General features: G+C 39.3%; 2 protein-coding genes across 5 annotated transcripts in view; both read right to left on the reverse strand.

The window, feature by feature from the left end:
• Positions 1-14,865: 14,865 nt before the first annotated feature.
• On the reverse strand, positions 14,866-15,492 carry FGFBP2 (fibroblast growth factor binding protein 2). The gene has a single exon (XM_074589438.1). It carries the CDS (start codon positions 15,490-15,492, stop codon positions 14,866-14,868), a length of 627 nt encoding a protein of 208 aa, XP_074445539.1.
• Positions 15,493-18,103: 2,611 nt separating this feature from the next.
• PROM1 (prominin 1) overlaps positions 18,104-22,023 on the reverse strand; it is a 67,295-nt gene continuing 63,375 nt past the window's right edge. For 2 of the 4 annotated variants that reach the window (XM_074587631.1, XM_074587630.1), the window contains 3 exons: positions 21,866-21,934; positions 19,703-19,742; positions 18,104-19,520 (listed from right to left, as the gene is read on the reverse strand). In XM_074587631.1, coding sequence (XP_074443732.1) covers positions 19,724-19,742; positions 21,866-21,934 — 88 coding nt within the window. In that variant the 3' untranslated portion in view covers positions 18,104-19,520; positions 19,703-19,723. The remainder of the gene's footprint in view (positions 19,521-19,702; positions 19,743-21,865; positions 21,935-22,023) is intronic. The other 2 variants (XM_074587633.1, XM_074587632.1) reach the window with 1 other exon arrangement.

A 22,023-nucleotide genomic window follows, 5' to 3' on the forward strand; every position in this document is an offset into this window, starting at 1 on the left:
AGGTGTCACACGGGCAGTGGCCACCGATGGCAGCCTTTCTGCATCTCACCGCCTGTGCCCAACACTTCAGAAGAATATTCCATAGCCTACTGCCATTTCTCTGGAATTTAATTCAAAATGTGGCGATGGTTTCAGTGCACTGAGATCTGCTTACTAGCTATTTTACATGGAGGCATAGTCACTGCAAAGGAGGTGAAGGAAACTCATCAGTTAAAAATAATTTTCAGTTACTTCTGTCCTGAGTTAAATAAGTATGAAAAAAGGGCACCGGATTCTCTCTCCATTGAGTCTTTGACAGCGTCCAATTGTTTCACAAACTAGCCAAAACTGACAAGTGAATTTGGCAGAACAGCATCCACGTGAAAAACAATACCATGAAACCCAAATGAGAAACAAACAAAAACTCGCTAATTCAAACAAGTGTTGAGTTTAAGTTGATCACAGAATAACAGAAAATTATGACTGCTGTATATTAATTATAACCTAATAAAAAGAAGGGCACCTTACAAGACCAAATGGTAAAGTTATTTTATAGCAAATTCCAGTTCATGCTGAGGTTCCCAGTTGCAGATGCTCAGGCATTTCCATTAAGAACTAAATTCCTTAAGCACTAGTAAATTAAGTGAACACAGTTCCTTCATACAGTGGTTATCTGTGAGTGAAACTAACAGCTTAATCATTTTATCCGTCATTTGTAGCCCTAGTATTACTGATTACCTTCCTCATCTATGAATTCAGTAGTTCTTACTTGCAGTGTTATTCTTCATTTACTTGCTGCATTACGTTGGCAACATTTTGATTAAAATATCTTGAAATTCATTACTGCCAAGGTGTAGTTTCTCTTCAGCAGAGCTCTAACCCTCTCAGCTCCCAGCTCATACCTGGCAGTCAGCAGTTGTTCATCTATTACTAGCTGCTTGTTGAACACACTCTCACACACAGTCAGAAAAGGGAGAGTTTGTTTCCAGACCTGCAGAGCGTTACTTTAGCTTGGTAGGCAAGGACAGACGTGTTTTCAGAAAAACGTAAGTGGTTTTAATTAACCCAAGGAGCTCCAAGCCAGTGATGGAGCACGACCGTTAGGAATGTGTTTCTGAAATGATGAGGAAATCCCTCTTATTTCATTAGGTAATACAGGGGAAAATTCTGTGGACCACATGTATGCAGGAGGCAGAAACATTTGATGCCAAATGGGGTTGACAGTGCTTTGCCTTGGCAGGAGGAGGCTTTCCAAATTCAAACAAGGCTAAGAAAATTTTAGATGCCTCTTCTCCCTCAGTTTTATTGTGAAAGTAAGCTGAACCAACCTTAAAGAAAGTTTGCCTTGATTTTGAGACAAGTCAAGACAAAGAAGTATACATAATTGCCATTGCTAACTAAACATGATTACCCTCTTCTATGCAGGATGTTAAATGCTGATACCATGATAAAGATGACTGTTACTATACAAGAGTTAGTGGAAAACATATCCCAATCCAAGCAGATCCGAAGATTTTAATCCCTGCATATTTGCATCTGATAATGTTACAGAATCACCAGAGAAGAGATGGTATTAGACAGATAAAAAAAAAAAAAAAAAAAAAATCTGTTTTTTCCTCTTGTTTAGAATTTAGCTTTCACAGAAGACAGAGGCTATATTTTATAAAGCAAAAAATACTTGGAAGAAAAATAATGTGAAATAGATGGATACTACACTGAAATGTGTGTTTCGTACTGATTTTTCGAATATCAGGAAAAACTTAACCTCAAAATCTGAATTTTACATATTTTCATTTAATTTTGGCTCCAATGGAAGTTATCACTTCTCTATCTCAAATCACAGCTAAAGACTCTCCAAGCACAATCATTTCATTGTCCTGTGATTTTATTTGAGCAGGCTGGCTGCTTCATTTATTAGTATAGATTCATTGATTTATTAGCACAGATTCACTATATTCAGGGCATGGTCAAGTTGTTTTGGCAGCCAGGGGCAACAACTATTGACTAATTGCCATCTGAAATATTTAGCCTGCTAAGATTTTTATAGCTTAAAGCAATGCAAGAGCCTGTCTGTCTGGACCAGAACAGCTTCAGAAATACAATCAGACAAAGGATTGCTCTCTTACAGAAAGATAAAATGAGTAAAATAATAAAAAGATGCCATTGTAAATTACTGCCTGCCATTAGACTTGGAGTTTACTCAGGGTAATGGCAAGTCATGCATATCTATGAGAAGGAAGAACTCAGCATGTTACATGAAATCATCAGACACGTATCACCAGAACACAAGGGACTGTCTTGTGAGCAGCACTGTTTACCGTAAACGCTGAGCTCCAACCAAAACATTCTTTCAGCTGTCACAAATGCCTTATCTCTTGTTAAACATTGCAGTAAAAAATGCCCCATATGCTTATTCAGGTGAAAAAAGCCTTCGCATTAAGGCAATGGTGTCAAAGATAATAAATGAGATTCATCCCTCTTCTAGTTCTAATCCACCTTCTCATAAGGGTAAGATTATTTTTTTCTTAGTGGGAATTTGAAATGACTTAGGCACTTGTTTCAAGTTCTTTCTGGTGTATACACAGCGGTCTCCACTAAATTAGTTCCTTTACAGGCAGTAAAAATACTACTTGGTCCTGCGTAGGTAAAGGGGACCAAGGTCAGTTGAGGGTTACAGTGTGGTTTGGAACACTTCAAATACTGACCAGATCAGCAGTGAAACTCTTCCACACCTTTGTGCGACTGCAGAGTGATACAGGATGAATATGAATAGAGTTGAAGACAGAGTATGTACAGGCCAAGATATAGGATGTTAAAAAGACATTCTTTCCTAGATGCTGACCACATTTTTTGAGGTTGCGTCTGGGCTTCTGTAAACCACATCTGATCTGAAATGATGTAATCAACAGTATTGTTTTCAAGGAAGATGCAGCAGTTATCTTTTCTACCTTTTACTGTAAGAAATTAAAACAAGTTAGATTTCCTTTCTAGTTTTTCTCTAATGCAGTCTTAGTTGGAATAGATGGACTTTCAAAAGTCTGTTTCTTATTATCAGTGATAGCTCTGGTCTTTGTCTGTTCTCAGGATCTCTTCTGTAAATAAATTAAGCTGTACCAATAAGTACACATGTGCTTATATACATAGATGTATATATAATGTAATATAACATAATACAATAAGCATTGAATAGTTTTCTCCCTTCCGTTATATTTCATTAATATGAGTGGTTTTATTTGCATATTTGTTGAAATAAGGGTTGCATATCTGTGTGTGGAGAGAGAAGAATAGGTTGATCTAACCTTAGAAAGTATATTGAGTAAACTCATCAGTTTTTAAGTGCCTGGTAATTTTGTTGTTTTTCACACTGGTTCCAAGCACAGCAAGAGGCTTCTAACACTTGCTTTGAAATAAACATTCATTTCAAGCATACTTTTTAAATATAGTGGAAAAATGGAAACAAGAACCAAGAAATTGTTCCAGGAATAGGAAACCAGGAACTAGGAATGGAAAACCAGGCACTTTATGGTGTAGGAGGCTGTGCTGGGTCTGGCTGGGATGGAATTAATTTTTTATAGCAGCCCATATGGTGGTGTGTTTTAAATTTGTGACTAGAGTAGTGCTCATAACATACTGATATTTTAGCTATTGCTAAACAGCGTCAAGGTCTTCTCCATTTCTCACTCTGTTCCCTCTCCAACAAGTACACTGCGGGTGGTCAAGAGACTGGGAGGTGACACAGCCAGGACAGCTGGCCCCAGCTGACCAAAGAAACCTGCGGGATGTTCCATACCATAAGACGTTGCGTGCAGCAATGAAACTGGGGGCAGTCTTTCTAGGGTAGCTGTTGCTTGGAGACTGGCTGGGCATCAGCATGCTTCTGAGGGGTGTAGAGTGAATGTCTTTGAGTCACTTCATGGTTTTTTTCCCCTCTTCCCTTCACTTACTAAGCTGTCTTTATCCCAACCCACATTTTTTTCTCTCTTTTGCTCTTCCAGTTCTCTCCTCCATCCCACTGGAGTGGGAGAGAGTGGCTGGTGGGTGCCTTGTTGCTGTCTGGAGTCAACCCACCACAGAGATTTCAATTCCACAAATAGCTAACTAAGAATTTTTTATTTCAGTGGATTCCAGTTGAAAAGAAACCAACAGAGAATTCAGTCCGTGTGCAGAACTTCCCCTTCGCTAAAAATACTGATGGCCAAGACACACTGATACCGCCTTGGGTCCATGACTCTAAACCATGACAGTTATTGCAGGAAAGACAACAAGAAGGTACAGTCACAGCTGTGACAACTCCTTTGCTGATTTAGATTATGACATTTGAATAAACTATTTCAGCTACGTGAGAAGAGTGCTCTTGGGCTAACACAAGCAATGTCTCCACAAGTCATGTCAGCCACCATAGCCTGACTTACGCACTGACAGGATTAGCCATAAAGTTTATCCTCGATAATTTTTGGGTTATCCTTGACACATAGTTGACACATTTAAATGCACCCGGGCTGTGAGGCTCAAGAGCTCATATATGGAAGCAGCTCTGAAAAGCCCTACCGAAAGGTCAGCAAGTCAGAAGAATGACTATAAAGGTCTGCATTTCACAGCTACTGAGTGGGCTGGTAGCTCTCAGCATTTTCATATCTGACATAAGCCTCTGAAGGCACAGAGAAAGGACAAAGGGAATGAACAAATCTTATTTGCCATTTTCCTTTCACTGAGATCAGCACATTTGGGTATACAGCGAATAGAAGCCGTTAACAGAGAAAAAGGTTTCTTGACCCATCCTTCCAAGTTCTAGTGCAACTTGTTATGGTTAGCAACAACTGAAAGGATGCACATCCCTCAGCATTTATGATAGACTTGGGGTTTGCTAGGTTGACCAAGAGAAGATATGATGTCTCTGACTATATCGTTCTTTCAAAACTTAGTGTTTAGTGTTTTTTCTTGGATCATTTTTAACTCTACAGCTCCTCCATGTGGACATCATTAACAAACGAGAAATTAATACCCTAAACACTAGGTATTAATACCTTTTTAATAGATTTGCAGAGGACTAGCAGTATTCTAAATATATAGGACATTTTTAGAGGTATTCAACCCTGTTCATCCAGAAACCCATTTTCTGAAAACAGATGAAAAGCAGAGCAGTAACTCCGTACATCAGAATGCCACTGCTACTGCTGCGGCGTTACAATTCCAATTCTAGTTTAAATTACCTTCTTTCCTCTGTTATCACATGAATTACACAAACTAACTTTTTACTCGTATTTAATTCTGTTTGTTCCTGTGTGCCTCTATAGGAATCTCACAGCTATGTCCTCTTTTATCTACCAGGGAATTTGGGGGATTTTCTCCAGTTTGTTGGTAAAGAGGACTTAACTCCTGGTTAACTAACCTGCTGGTTGGGAAGAGGGTGGAAGGCTGTATCTAGTAAAGAACAGCCTTCCCATAACCATCTTCCAAGCTGCCTATCCATAGCCTTCCGAAACGGAATCCTAGATTATGCAATGCAATATTTAAAAAAATTATTTAATAGACAGTGAATATTATCTGCGTGTTGATGATGACACGGTCCAACTGACTTCAATAAACACTAATAAGCATTAGGCTTGGGGCAAATTGAAAAGATAAGAAAAGAGAACCACCTGACGCTCCCCAGGAATTTTGGAGGCTAGGTGGTGGCACTCACCGTCCCCTCGCACCCCTCCAGGAAGAGCAAAGGTGGCATGAAGAGAGACTGTATCTTCCCTGCCCAGTCTTGCAGCTGAACTGGAAACGGCCAGTGTTCTGAAAGGTTGCTCAGATAGTTTTCAGTCACCACAAGGGTATCCGATGTATGCCTGGAACTTACAAAAAGTTATCTTTTAACACTTTTGATTGGAGGTTTGAGGTTGAATAGGAAATGGAAGAAAATATGGAAAGAAGAGAGACTTCAGGTGCTGCTAGATTTGTCCTGCAAATCACACTTTTAATGAAAGTCCCATGGTCTGAATTCACATTCACTATTAATTAGTACGAGAGCGCATCTCACACATGGTAAAGCAGTCTTTCCTGATGCTTTTATGAAGTGTTTGCTTAAGCCAGGTCTCAGAATAGGTAGGGATGGTTGTGAGATTCTTTTGTTAGCTCCGGTCAGGTTTTGATCTCAGATCTTAAAATAAACGGAGCTAGCCAATTCCTTTTGAGAACAGGACTTTGTAGCTTTTTGAAGTATAGTTGAGCTCGGCAAAGAAACCTCAGTCCTCCCTAAGCACCACTAAAAGCCCAAAGCTGCCCTGAACTAGGACAAGCTGCTGACTGAAGCATTCTGCTTAATTATGGTCTACAGCACAAAAAGGCTCGATGGCTGCCCCACAACTATTGGAAGGGAATGTGGGGGGGTGCACCAGACAGGCATCTTTCTCTCCAGCATTAGGTTGAAATCAAGAAGAAAAAGAATAACGTTTGGACATTTTCTGCTCTGAAAGAACAAAAAGAGATTTTTGCAGGTGAACAAAATTTGTAAAATGATCTCACAAAATCGTTTAGAAACCTTAATTTATTTTAAGGATGGCATAAAATAAAACGACTACAAAGGGCAAAGGTAACATTTTTTCATTGCTGTCTTCTCACCACGTAGACACTTGTAAATTTTGGTTTTGGAATAATCAATGAAACCTTGGCACTCTCAAGGACCCTTTCCTGTTAACCAACGTGTACTGTATTCCTCCCGCTACCCCAGACCAGCTGCTTAGCACTTATACAAAGTTGTTGGGTTTTTTTAAATAAAAAACACAGACCGTGTTTTAAATATTATTTTTGTTCTTCTCCTTATCAGCTCTTCCTCCCTTCTCTGAATCATTATAATTAAGGTAATGAACAGAAAGAACCACAGACTAATGGTTTTAATTAAGTATAAACATAACTAGACCAGAGAAACACTGTTGCATTCAGATGGAAGATTTACATTAAACTACATGCTGGCACACACAGGCAGGTCTGTATTCACGGGGCACACTATATATATTAACCTGCACTTTGCAGCATGACACATTTATGGTTGGAAGAACTAATGCAACGCGGACAAACAGATATGCAAGCAGATAAAATTGTAAGCAGCAAGACCTGAGAAAGAGATGGAATTTGCAGTGCAGAATTTCGTTACTGTACCAATATGCATAACCTCCTGACTACAGCCAAATAAAGCTGTGTAACGGGCTGGCTCTGTTTGAGAGCCCTCGCTGCATGTTCAAGGTTCAAAGCTGGGGCATGTAAGGGATAGACTTTGTTCCCATGTGTGTACCCATCTAGTAGAATTACAAAAGCGTGTGCTAAATTTTTGTTTCTGCTTAAATACACACCTAGTACTGTGCAACACACTAGCTTCTTTTGAAACATCTGCTGTCAGAGGCCCCCTTACACGTCTCTGTTTCCTAAGCTTTTAAAGGTGGATAATGATTGTATAGGTCAGAGAGATGCAAGAAAGTTACCTTTATATTTCTTTTTTTAGTAAATATCCCAGCATGTACAAATAGAAGGCAATGTGGAAATAAAATTTAGTTTTCTTTTCCAGGTCTACAGGCTGAAAAGTGATGCACTTGCACAAAGGTGTTGTAGAAAGCACACTAGCAATTAAATTGTTATGTGTTTCTTCAAATAGCAACAATTACTTTTGTTTTGAACAACTTTTAGGTAACACAGGAGAAAACATAGACACAATGATGACGTGGAAAATTCATTACCCGAGGATTTCCTTTTTGGATGGATTTCTTCCTCTCTCGGGTATTTACAACATGCCTTTCTTCTCACAGATGCTGAAGGCAATCAATTTTCTATACTGCTTTCTAGTCCTTGACAGTATATTTTCTTTGCATATGTAAATTATGCCGAAGCTGCAAAGTAGTCATATAGTGCTTTTTGCTATTCAAGTTCAACTAATATGTAGATGTTTAAAAAGGGCCACGATATACCCAGAAGAATAATTTGCCTGGTGGTAAGGATTTAAGGTAATCTTTCATTTTGGATCCTGGGTTCCTTCCAAGTCAGAAACACTTATGACACAATCCTCCACAAAAAAAATGATTAACAGTAAGGAAGAAAAAAAAGAGTTTGCCCATTCCATCAAATCACTGTGATTGATCTATTGTACTTCAAATGAAGTATGTTCCTGCCAAAGGACACTGCTGCTGCTGAGGTGAAATATGTAGTGTTTATAAAAAGTTTTATAGTTCCTTAAGCTGAAGGAAAGCAGTGCTTCTGATTTCTTTCGGTTGTTGACTCACCCTGAGCCGAGATGATGTCCAGACACCGTGCGATCAGTATGAAGCAAAACCAAAGACTACTGAATTGATTACAACTATGTGAAAGATTTCAGGCCCAAGAAAATAGAGGAAGCAGATGGCTACCGATAATGTTCCTTGTATTCAACATACTCAATGGCTCTTACCTCCTCTTGTTTGCTATATTGTGAAAAATGTCTCCCATCACCCTGGTGCAGCTTACCTTCCTGGCAGACACAACGTCGATTTCTATGGACAGGTTTTAACAACAGGTCTTGGAACATCTTTCTGATGAGAGAAAGAGACGCAGGATTGGTCACGGGGGACAGCAGTGTTTGATGCAGGTCTTGGGGAAAGATGGAGATCTTGTCCTGACAAACCACGTCTCCACAGGCTGTTCCGGCATCCGTTCTTGGGGAAAACCCATGATCCCATGTCCCAAGCTCACCAACATGACTTGAAAGACTTTGGTGCCTCTCCAGGTCTGGCTTCCAGCCTTTTGGCAGGTTGCTGCCAGCCACAGCTCCCCTGAGCATGGCTGCTCCCTGACAGACCCTGCAGAGCAGCTGAAACACCTGTATCTGCCAGCAAATCACGCTCCTCAGCACCGCTCAGGGCCCCAGAGCCACAACCCAACCCCAACACTGCAACGTGGCCCCAACAACCCCACAGCACGCCGTGCCCCTGCGCAGCCTGCTCACAGCTGGGCCACCGGCAGCTCACTCAGGAGACAACCCTCATGGAGGCCACGCAACTTTTCCCCCCACCACGCAAAAAACGGTGCTGCTCAAACACTTGAGCTGCATTGAGCCATCTGAGGCACCAAAGAGCCACGACAGTCTCAGGTAATGTTTTCTGCAGGCAGGTATGGAAACCCTACTCCATTTTTCCCTCCTGTCACCTTCCCACACTGACCAGGTCTCCCGTGTTATCGCGAGGGCATCAGATAACCTTCCACAGCTGCAAACAGGAATCTGTGGATTCTCATGTTGAAGTTCTGCAGTGTAGAAGACGGGGAAGCGTCTCAGTAGCTTGGTGACAGCACCCATGTGGCCTGTGCCTCCTTGAAGGGGGAACGAGAGGGGAGAAGGGCGGGCAGTGCTCCCACTCTGTTTGGGCAGAGGAAGCGCCGAGGTCTCTCTGTCAGAACTCGGAGGCTGAGTTTTACTCACCATTTCCTTCGGCGGGAAGTTTCTAGCCCTCTTCAGTTCCTAGGCAAATTCTTAACTTTATTACAGCCGCCTTTGCAGGGAGGGCCCTCTCGCACACCACGTTACCCTGGCAAGGCAAACATAAGGGGCAACCAATTTCACCATTTGCACATTAATTTTTATGGGTGGCAGCGACAGAGTAATGCAGTTTTTTATGTCTGCAGCCAGCAGACCTAAAAGGCCACCTCTGTTCCCCCTCCTGACTGCAGCCATTGTAGGCCCGGAGCGGGTGGGAGCGCACCGTGGGCTGGATGCTTATGGCGAGCAGCCGGTTACGCAAACAGTTTTTTGTTTGCTGGGGAGAGGGAGACGGGGGGGAACATGAGCTTCCACTCCGAGTCAGACGCCGGTTTCATTTTTTTTTTCTTGCTCTGTACATACTGTAATATAGCTACCCTGGAAATTCAGCACCTGGCCTCCTGCACAATGTTTACGCAGTTAACTTTGTACACAAGATGCGAAAGGGAAATAAACAGGTTCTCAGCACGGCTGAGTTGACAAGTCCATGAGGTAACATCAATGTCTTGTCACTGTACTGACCGCATCTCTTCTGCTCTTGTTTTCTTATTCCTGTTTTTGTATACGTGTCACATACTTTTTGTCACTGTAAAATGATCTGTGAAGTCTGATGAGAGCAATGCTCTTGGTTTGCAAGGGGGAAAGCAGAGAGAGACAAAAGAAATCTCCTGTGCTGTATCTGGCTGCTCTTCAGAGGAGAAAGCAGAGACTGGGAAAAGTTCCAGCAAGAGAGACAGAAAAAAGAAACCGACAACTATAAAGTTCCTAAAGAACCAGGAACAGCAATGGCCAAGTTTGGGCAATTTTCGTTTTTCCTTTTGGCTTATTTTTGCGGAAGATCTCTGTCCCTAAAATGCACTCCATATCAGCTATGGCACCAATGGAAAAATCAAGAACGCAAACTGAAAGACTGCAAGCCATGCAAGAATGACCAGTCAACACACCTAAACTATTCTCTCAGAAAACAGCAGAGTGCACTACTGCATAGTTGAGATGATTTACAGGCAGACTAAGCGACATTATTATTGAGACGTGGATTTGGTCTACTTTAATGCAAATAACCTACATACTGCATACAGCAATTTTCTTAGATTTGGATACTTGAATTTAAGGCAAACAGACCCTATGTTCAGCGCTCCTTAACACCTGAATTTCTTGTTGATTTTTCTCTGCTGTCAAAACCAGGCTAAATAAAAATATGTACCATAAGACAGAGGCACTGAACATGAAATTATCCAAGATGATGCATTCAACTTCACGATGGGATCTGCCATCAGACCGTACTTAAGCAAATTGTCTCTCTCATTTGATTTGATGTAGTTAGAATGGCTGATCCAAGAGCATTTTTTGACTTTAAGGAGACACTGATGCTAACAGAGGTGTTCATTATCAAACAACCAGAACCTTTAAGCTTTCTTCTGTGTTTCCATTGCAAATCATAGAATCATTCCAGCCAGAAGGCACCTTGGGAAGTTTGTAGTCCAACCTCCTTCTCAAAGCAGGGTCACAGTGAATTCAGACCACGTTGCTCAAACTTTGTCCAGTCAGTCTTGAGAAGCTCCAGATGGAGATTCCAGAGCCACTCTGGGGAACCTGCTCCTGTGTTTATCCTCCTTACAGTGAATGTTTTTCCTTACACCAAGTCAGAACCTCACCTGTATCAATTTGTGACCATGATTGCTTTTTCTCCTATTACACAAGTCAGTGAAGAGTCTAGCTCCCTATTCTCTATAGTCTCCTCACATATACTGGGGGGGGGGGGGGGGCTATTAGGTCCCCCTAAAGCCTTCTCCAGGTTGAACAAGACCTGTTCTCCTGGCCTTTCCTCAAAGGAGTGTGCTCCAGTCCCAACCATTTTGGTGGCTCTCCATTACGCTCACTCCAGTCTTTCTTGTGTCTTAATTTTGTGTGTTAAATACACATCCTTTTATACACAGGTTCTCCAAACCCATCATTTTGCTTTTCTTCATCATTTTCTACCTTGTCAAAGTAGAAAATACTCATGGTGCTTCTGTGGGAACCTAAAGGTGAGGATCTTGAGGCAGGTGGACTACCTCACATTGCACTGAATTAGCAGCAGAAGCAGCGCACCTGGATATCAGGGGTCTCCCTGCCTGCAGGAATCCAGACAAACATTTTTGCCTGCTGTTCCTCTATCAAGAAAATAAAGACAAATTCCGTCTCCACTTGAGCGGATTTCCTGAGGTACTTACATATGTGGGGACTAACAGGTTAACCTAAAATGAATGAAACAGCGGGTTTCATTCATTCACGAGGTACTTGAAGACCGCATTAAACTCACCACAAACACTTCTCAATTCATCCTTTCATTAATGAATAGCACTTTCATACCAAGAAGGTAGCTGAAATGTCACGACTCTACGTTTCTAGTGGTAAACACAATTAACTGGTAATGTAGCTGCTACAATTACACCACTGTTACACTAAGGTGAGGTATTTCAGTTAACATTGGATTTTTAAACATTTTGAAGGCAAGATCATTACAGCTAACTGACTTGCTGAGGCTGCATGTGTTACCTACTGAAATACAATCCAAGCCATGCAACACCTTGGTACCAAAATCTTCACTTTTTTGGTAAAACTCAGTGCTTAACTGTTTTTTGGATCCTGGATATTTTATAAAAAGCATTTCATAGAAGAGGGGCCTTTGATGCAAGACTAATAGTTTTCTAGTTTCCGCTTCAACAGTGAAACTTCAGGTGGTCATCCCAGACAATACAGTGCCAAGCATGGAGCCCTGTGCAGCAGGGTTCTACTCTACTGAAACGAGATACGAATTCCCTAGGAACTAGTGCACTAGCAAGTATATGTCACATTTGTCCTCTACTAGGCAGAATCAACGATGGCCACGTATTTTAGATTGTATCATCAAGAGTTCTACAGATTGTCAGGCTGCTTTGCTGCCTTCTGCGCTCAGTGCGCATACATGCAAGAGGGCATAAAAGGGGAAATTTTTCTTTTGGTGAACTGATGAAACCTTCTCTTTTCTCCTGCTGTCAGTACGGTGCGTGACTGATTCTCCCAGACTTCTCTCAATGCACGACATCATTGTCTCATTTTTGAGGTCATTTGGATACTACTGCAAAATACCCATTCTGCAGTGCGGATTTTTCATCATACAAAAGAGGAGTTTTAAAATATTTAAAAAAGCACACCTCAAGAAAACGCTCCAAATAGTTTCCAAATAGTTCCCAAATACCACTTTGATGCATTTTATGTTTGCAAATCAAACAAATTAGTCACTTCTGTGACAGAAATAAGTGAACAGGTGTACTGCTACATTCTTCACTCACAGCACAAGAGCCTGGCAGGGCAATTGAAGTTACAAATGAAGATTAACCACACTAGATTTATGGTTGACAAAAATACAGACTTGCTTGAGTTTGCATTTTATCAGCAATCAAGCTATATTTCTGCCTTGTACATGCAACCTGCTGCACCGATCCTGTGTTTATTACTGCCTGTTCTTTCCCATTTCAAGAGGTTTGGGGACAGAAAATTATGTCAAGGGCTTTTTTGGTACAAGGCACAAAGTTCAGTGATTGGACAGTCACGATCTGGAATTATGAAGTGAGAATTACAAATCTGTGAGTAAAGCTGGAGAAGTATTTAAGCGTAACAACACCTTGCAGAAACTGTTTAACAGCAAATATAGAGCTCCGCTAACTTCTGTGCTACAAAGTTTTCCGAGTTATATCCCTGCTCCAAAGCTCACTTGAGAGCAAAAGGATTCATTGTTAAAAAACAAGCTGAATACAAATGTGTTGTAATCTCTGTCAACAGGCTGTTAGGTCTTGCTTTGTGTTTTGATGAGATTCATGCAAGTGCCCAAGTGCATAGATACGAGTTACCTTTCAGAATATTTACCGAACCCAAACATTAATATTACCACTGACAGATCCTAATAACACTGAACTCCGCAGATGCACCACAGATGAACACTTCTGATCTGCTACGTTTAGAAATGTATTCATACATTACTCTCGTATTTCTCCAATCACTTTTTTTCCCCTGCTGGCTGAAACTTATCTTTGTAATATAAATGCAATAACATTGAAAATATTAATGTTAATGAAAACACGTTCACAGTGGGAAAGCAATGACTCAGATCTGTAACTTCTCTTACACATTCTACCAACAGTCTCTTAAGAAACAAGTATTAAATATAATGACTTTATGCAAAGTAGCACATTTAAAATTTTACAGAAGGACACCAAGTATGTTTTCAAAAAATCTTACTTTTATTGTTTGCACTAACTGTAGCATCATTTACAGCTTTAATCTCTAACAAATTGAAGCGAATCAGCAGACACAGTCCTGAAGAGGACCCTTGGTTACATAAGTGCAGTGCGCCTTGGTGTGTCACACACCGACGAACAGTTCGTTCATCCTAATGCTCCAGTTTCATGCATTTTTCAGGGCTGTTAAAAAGTTTCATTTTAGGGGTGCAAAGAGAAAACAACTGCAAGATTTACAAAGATGACTCATTTTTTAAACCAAAATTCTTACATCTAAATTATTAAACTACAGCAAAGACCCTTCTTCCGCTGTAAAAATTTTGCTCTGCAAAACAAAAGAGAAAAAAAATTAGTCACTTTGCTGCCTTAAGCACAAGATCATTAGCAGCCTAAACACTTGCTGGCTTATGCTATATATATATTCCCATTTCTGTCACAAGTTTGCCAGGTTTAGTCACCAGCTCCTGGTATTCTAAGCCAAAATGGAAGTGGGTATAAACCCAATCACTTCGGTGAGGGTTTTGCCTTTTTTAAGGCTGGCTGAAAAGTACCTGCACGCGAACCCCTATCGCTGCTACAGAAACAGACCCGCAACCCAAGACAGTCCACTTGGTTTTACTCATTTCTGCACATTGGTTATGAACGAATTTTTAAAATCAAAATGGTTAATAATTAACTAGCAGTTTTGATGTACAAACTTTATCCTCTCAATTCTGAATGTAGTTTTAAGTTGTTCTAGCTAATGCATTTGTTAACAATCTTAATTCAGTGGCTTAAATCCAAAAGTCAGCAGAGGAGGGAAGGAATGACAGATGGCAGAAAACAAGTCCAATTCAAACACTTAGAACTGAAATACCATGAGATTAATAACAGATAGGACAAACATCTTGGCACATACTAAAGACCTCACAGCAGGCTGTCAGGGCGTCCTGAACTAGTAGCCATCACTGGGAGTTTAAGCTGTCCAGTGCCTCAGAAGCCACAGTACAGGCTTTACCACATTAGATTTTAGTAAGCAAGCCTAGAACCTCCCTGTCCACACCCCTGAGAGACCCCCAAGATAAAAATAAAACAAAACTACAACAGGATTACTCTTAGGTATGTTTTGCTGTGCTTTAAGATGAGAGTTTTACCTGAAGCAAATCCTTAACCTCTAAAGATGCCGATAATGTAGGAGCAGAAACCATGCAGGGATTCCCAGCAATGTTCCCGTGCCAGTTTCATTGCTTCCGTTTCATTTTCAGACCCTTGACCATGTTGGGTTGGTCTTATAAGAGGTAGTATTGGAAGTTTCCCTATTTTCTTAACAGAGCTTTTCCCTGCTCCCCTCATAGAAGTGGAAGTTTTCTGGACTGATTTGTCTTGGTTTGCTAGATCTTCCGGCTCCATACCAGCAGCTATTTGCTTCATGAGAGCCTCTGTGGGAGCCTTTTGGCACATGGTGGTCTTCAACACTTGTGTGGATTCACAAGCATGTGGGAGCTTTCTAAGTTCCACGGCAATCTGATTCCAGTAAATCTTTGGATTGTTTCTGAAAGCACGACAGACTGATGGCTTGCCAGTGAATTCACACCAGTAGGACATGCCTTGGCTTTTGCATTCAATCCTAAGTTTCATCTCCTCGTCCCCACTCATGCTCATTGTGCAAACATCTTTGGTTTTAGTCCGAAAATTGATTTCTTCACCATTGCTTCTTTTCTTTGGCTTCAGCTTCTGTCCCAATCCTCCCATGCCACAGATGACTACTAGGAAAAGAAGAGTAAAACTCTTCATGGTGAGAGGAGTTGACTGAGATCCTTTAGCAACACAATCCGAAAAAGTGAAAGCAATAAGTGGCTGGTCACAATTTAAAGGCTTGGTGCACAAAGAAGCCTCTTTCCAGTGAAATGTGGGATGTAACGGGGTTGGTTTTTTTTAATAAAAATAATAAATCACTCGTCAGTAGGCATGTGCACATAATTTATAGCCCAAGGGAGTGTCGAATAACCTGTGAACTATTAAGAAGGTAACAAGACAGATCTTGTAAATGCAGTTAAATAAAGAACGATAGTTGTATAACCAAGAAGTACATTCCTATCCAGGATGAACATGTCATATTTGATTTTTAACAGATATTTTCCTTTCTCAGCTGCTTTATAGCTATCCTCATGCCAGAGCTTGTACGACCATACTGAAGTAAAAAAAGATAAAAGTGCCAAAGCAATCTATGCAGCTACATCTGGATGATTATAAGTGTGTCCTACTAATAAAGTCTGATTTGTGGAATGGGTTTTCTGTGGATTTACACAGTAAGAATGCAACTTCAGTATTTCATTTTGTCAGCAAATGACACGCAGTGGGGACACATGGAAGAATCAACTGCACATTCTTTGAGCCATGAAAAATTTTTTAGACTCGCAATATCTAAGCAAGATAAGGAATAAAGCTTTAGCAAAATAAGGTATTACAGGCCTAAACATGAGCCAAACATTTGGAAGTCTTATCATCATTGTCACACCGTGGGCTTTTTTTACAGCCAACAGAGCAAGACAACAGTAGTTTATCATGGGTCTCAGCAGCAGGGAATAGACCCCATAGCACATCAGACAGATATTTGTGCTTTATCACCTTTCACTTTTTAATAAACATTTCCCGTTCTTAATAAATGAGCTGTAAAAATGCCATAAAACAAAGGCAAGAGAATAGAAATATTTTAGCACAGAATCCCATACTAGTAGTTTCTGCTGCAGTAACTAAAAGTAGAGCTAAGGAAAATCATTGCAACTCCCTTGGCATTCAGGAGGTCATGAGGAAAAATCCCTCCCAGGCTGCTGCAAGCCACAGTACTTTTCTGGCTAGTAAGAACCCACTAGGCACTTCTTTCAAAGACCTGTGTGCTATGCTCAGTCTGACCTGAACACTTTCTGGAAAGAATATTGTATAATTTAGGCTATGCTCGAATAACTGTGGAGTGCTAGAAACCCTGGGTTTAAGAATGGCCATACATAATGGAATAGAAGACCATTTAGTGTATCTAGCCACTCAATAGATATCGCTGAAGAAAATACCAAGGCAAAAACATTAATTTAACACAGACAGTGAAGCAGAACAAAAAAATAAAATTGCAAAAATGCTTCTCTCCTACTTGACAACAGAGTGCCTAGCTGCTGTGGCACCCTAGCTAGTCTGAGAGCTACCTGGAACTGCCATTCTGGGTAGCCTGAACCTTGCTCTTCCAGTGAACGTGTCATGAAGTTAGTTCCCCATGACTAAATACCATTTTCTTTTCACCCCCTCTCTAATGCTATTTTAATAACATTTCTAGCTTCTTGCCATTTGTTCCTCCCGACTGTCTCTTTCAAAGCACAGTAGTGTGGCTCTCCAGTCAAGTCCTAGGAGAAACTGCAATGGTGGAAGCCTACTTAAGATTTACAATTCACTCTTCTGTTGTTTTCTGGGGAGTCTTCTCATCCATCATCCATCCAGACAGAAGAATCTTGTTGCCCACCTCACACTTCATTTCAAGGATGTCAAATCCCTACTGCAAGCACTCAAAGACCTCCTACTATTTGACAAACAAATGTATTATTTACACTTGATTATGCACAACAGTACTGACAGTTCCTAGATTGGAAACTAAAGGCATTTGTCTCTCTTGTTCTAACTATTGTTAAGGAGTTCAAAACTACTTAAAAGTTACTTTATACCAGTTTCAGATCTCTTGTTCCGAAAGTTTTTAAAGTGTAATCATGAAAACAAATCAGACTACAAGGATAAGGACAAATACCAAAGCTTGGACTGAAGGGCTCTGGTATATTTATGTATCACAGTTAATATGTTGCGGCCAAGTGTTTGTCTCACTCCCATTTGACATTTGTGTCCTCTGTGCTTCAGATCAAACAGCTCATGGTCTGTTATATCAGCAGAAAACAACTGTCCTTTTGCAAGTTAAGCCAGGATGCCAGCAGTGAACCACAGGACCCAAAGAACTGGCAAACGTTTAATTCTGCTGTCAGTGCTACAGAAACAACAGAGGCAAGCGGTAATACCTTGAGCACCTGCAGGATATGTGGATAAACCTCTACAACTCATTAGCTTGAATCCTACCATCTTTGCATAAATCACATCCTTTGTGGAAGTCGGAAGCTCCCTCACCCAGAGACAATGTTCTTTCAGTTCTTCCTGCTCCAATTCTTGATCTCTTATCTTGCTTAAGTTAAAACCATCAATAAAAGTCAAATACAGCACAAATTTTTAATCAGGTTAAAAAAAATAAATTTTCATAAGATTTTGAACTCAGTGCAACTCTTCTGAGACAGGTCTACACAACAAAACAATTAAGAATCAAACATCAGGTAGTTAAGCAAGTTCTTTTTTATTTAAATGAACTGGGAACATTTTCTCAAATTAAAAATAGAAACTTTTAAAAATATGCAGTTCTGAACATTACATATACACATATGCTACATACTGTCAATTAGAAATGTTTCCATTTATGACCTAAAAGTGAAAAATTTAAGGTTATTCCAGATCAAGGAGTGGTACCACTTTTCAGCATTTCTTTAAAATTATACGAATGATTTGCAGGATTATCCCTACTTCAAGCCAATGAATCTTGTTGGAAGCAAAGTTAACAATACTGATATAATGAAGAGACACTATTTTAGATCAATATAACCAATTACTTCACCTGTTGAAATGTTTTACATGAGTAGCATTGATACTTTTGTCCTTGTTGATGAATTCTGCTGTTAACTAATTCAGCAATGCGACTGTATGCCTAAATTCAAGGCAATAAATCTAATCGTACAAACGTTAACTCCAATTGCTAACCACAATTGAATTTCAATATTGGAAATCATATTTTGAGATTATTTAGCAAAAATAGTATCACTGCCTCCTGAAAGGGCCATAGGCTAACAGTGATACTATTAAGGACACTACAGAAGTGAGTGTGAATAACGAAAAGGGAGACAGAGAATGTAAAGCATTCTAAAAATCACCAACATATGACACCTCTCATGCTCTTTTTAAGTACTACTGAACTCTAGAAAGCTTAGCTTTTTTGCTATATTATGCATCACACACACTCCCAACCCTCCCACCCAAAGAGTTTCAAAACAAACTTCTCCAAAAAGTCCCTTTTAGGCCTATACTGAAAAAAAAAAAATCACTAAATATTAAATAATTAAAAAAAAAGAGGGAGAAAGCAAAATTGCAAGGGAACTTTTCAGAGACATAAGGAGACACTGTGGATCCCATTACACTTCAAATTTAGTCCAAAGTGGTCATTCAAGAGCACCAAATAGCAACACTGATCATGCTGGTAAATTCAATTGTGAAGAGTATTATACAATATTAAAATCTTAACTAAACACTTATAAGTTTTAAGAAAAACGTATATACAAAAGTCTCTGTATACAAAATGTATTTTTATGTAAACGTGTATGTACTGTATTTAACACAAATCAACAATTTAAGAGAAGTTGTTGACCAATTGTCAGAGGATTGCTAGGCAAAGGCTATTAATCTAATGAATTTATATACTGTGATGTAAGGTAGAAAGCCCAGTGTAAAAAAGTAAAAAACAAAAAACTATTTAATTCAAGCCTTGAACAGTGGTATTTGAGAGGCAGTGCCCTGATTGCAAAATATTCTGTACAGTAGTTTATGGCATAACATTCAATAGTACATTTGGGATTTACAGTACGGGTGACATAAAACAAGTGGCTCAGGATTTGGAAGATGAATGCAAATGCCAATACACTCGGAAGAATAATGATATATTCCTGTAGAAGAATCTTGAGCCTCATTTTTATAGCCTGGAAATAATCACAAAAACAATTCAGGAAAATTTGATGAAGATAGAATTATATTATAATTTAAGCAGAATGAAGCTATAGATTTTTACATGAACTTCAATATGGTTCAACTATATTTTTATTTTTAAACCTTACAACGCTCACGTTACAGAAAGAATTTACTTAAAAAGCTTATTACTTACCCCTTAGTGTTCCCAGTATTGTTACCACTGTTCCACAGAGCTATACAAGAAAAAAAAACCAAAACAAAATCATCATTTTCTTTTGCCCACAAATGCAGCAGAAATACCGTGTCTAAGGTGAGACAAGCTCAGTTGCCACAAACTGTTCTCAAACTTTTACCCATTTAATTAAGAATTTTTCAAACAAGAGGAAACAGATGAATGGTTTTCTCCACCAACCTCTCTGGTTTTATTCATTTCATGATAGGAAGAAATGCTTGGATTACCTATTTAACACCACTCCTTTGAGAACTTAATCCAGCCTCCAATTTTGCTCTCACAAAAATGGTGGCTGCATTTGAGGTTATCTGCATCTTTGACATGTATATAAAAACACTTGTGTGATCTATCTATACAAACACAAATATACCTCATGTAGATCTCATACTTGTATTTACATATCTTATATTTATAAAGAAAGATATTTGCATCTCTTTCCAGCAAAATAATCCATCTGATTTCAAAGGACAAAAAAACCCCCAAAACCTATGGGATTCTTTACACCAGCAAAAGTACAGGTGTACAGAGCTCTATTCAAAGTCATATCTCGAAGCATTTCCCAAAATAATTTGTAGTAAATGAGAAAAAAGCAAGGAGAGTGTAAAAGCAAAGAGTTTGCTGAGAAGAAAATGAAAAACAAGACTCTATTGCTATGGGAATCCCAGACTGAGAAATTCAAAGCATGTATCTCATATAATTAGCAGTTTTTCAAATTACCTCAGTTAGCACATCAGAAGACAGCATTGCTTCAAACTGAACCCTTACATTTTATTATGGAAGCCCATTTTGAGTAACTTAAAATTTAGGAAAAAGAAGTCAGGACTGAACTAGTCGGTCTTTGTTTAAAAGATTATTTTATGTTAGTAACTTCTAGCTTATTCAGGAACACTATTAAACTATTCATCAATCACTGAAATATCACAGAAAACATGCTATGAACCTCAACAGTATTAATATTCATATTAAAGATTCAAAGATCAGAAAGGGACTTCTAAGGCCTGAGCAATTATTAGTTTCCTCTTATGTAAAATATTGAAAGTCCTTAAAGCTGAGAGTCCTTAGGTATGTCAGCAGAGAGTACTTTTGAATTAAACGCCTTGCAGGTTAATTTAGGGAGTGCCCTTAAATTGCAGAACAGACCATGACAATTGTGATAAATATCACTGAAAACATTCCTTCCTTCAGAAGGAAGTGTAGAATCAAGATTTGTTCTGTAAATAGTTATTGTAAAATACTGTTCTAATGAATAACAACATATAACTGATGCAGCCATAAAATCTGTCAAGACTTCCAAACTTTGAACTCTCTTGGTATTTACCCATTACTGAAAGAATGGTGATATCTTACTTCTCTGCTGATATTCAATCTATACTTTCAGCCACGAAGTTGCAAGTTAAGGCACGGTGAGCTACAGATTTCAATCATAAATACGATCCTGCCTTAAACAACTTGGATATTTTGGAAACCTAAATATTGAGGTTGTGGGGCACCCTAATGTTATCCCTATAGAAACTGAAAGTCTCACAACTAGCTAAGGTTTTACAGCACAGAAGTTGTAGAGCCAGAAAAGAACCCAAATCTCCTCCTTTTTGAACATAAATTGAATTTCTTGTTTTGTGATGTTACACTACTACCCATGCAGAAACACCCATTTTCTCTGTTCGTGTTTTCTGCGTACACTGGATCACCTGCCTTGTGCGCAGGAAGAGCTCTTCCCCTCACCATCTAAAAAATAAAACAGCTTAGGAGTAAGAATGCATCCCATCCTATCTATCTGCTATCAGAGTATTTTAACGCTCTTCTATCAACTGCTGTCAGAGTATTTTAATATGCTCATCAACTTACGACCTCCCACTGCGCTAAATAAATACCTAATTACCTGGATTTTAAGATCACTTTAGACAATCGCTTTGTTTAGTTGCTAGAAATTATTAAAAAAACTGCTGTTACGTAAAGAATTTCTGAGAAATACAAATCATACAGCATTTGCTATAGTGAGTCATGCAAAAAACACAAATAGAGAATTAAGTGATTCACTTTAAAACGTGCAGAAATGGGACAGGTGATTAATATAGTAGGTTAAGTAAGGACACACGAAGGCATGCAGTTTCCGACTTGGTTTACCTTGTAAAAACAGGATTGTGTATACCATATAAATGCTCTTTATGATAACCATTATTACCATTTTCTGTACTGTAATAAAATAAATACACCAAGAAAGACCATGTTAACTATAAGATGCACTATGTACAGTATGGCTTCTAAGACATGTACATGGATGA

Source organism: Larus michahellis, chromosome 5, assembly GCF_964199755.1.
Source record: "Larus michahellis chromosome 5, bLarMic1.1, whole genome shotgun sequence".
In the NCBI taxonomy this organism is placed as follows: Eukaryota; Metazoa; Chordata; class Aves; order Charadriiformes; family Laridae; genus Larus; species Larus michahellis.

Bases quoted from the DNA above. Each gene is read 5' to 3' on its own strand.
- FGFBP2 (XM_074589438.1), bottom strand. From the start codon at position 15,492: ATGAAGAGTTTTACTCTTCTTTTCCTAGTAGTCATCTGTGGCATGGGA.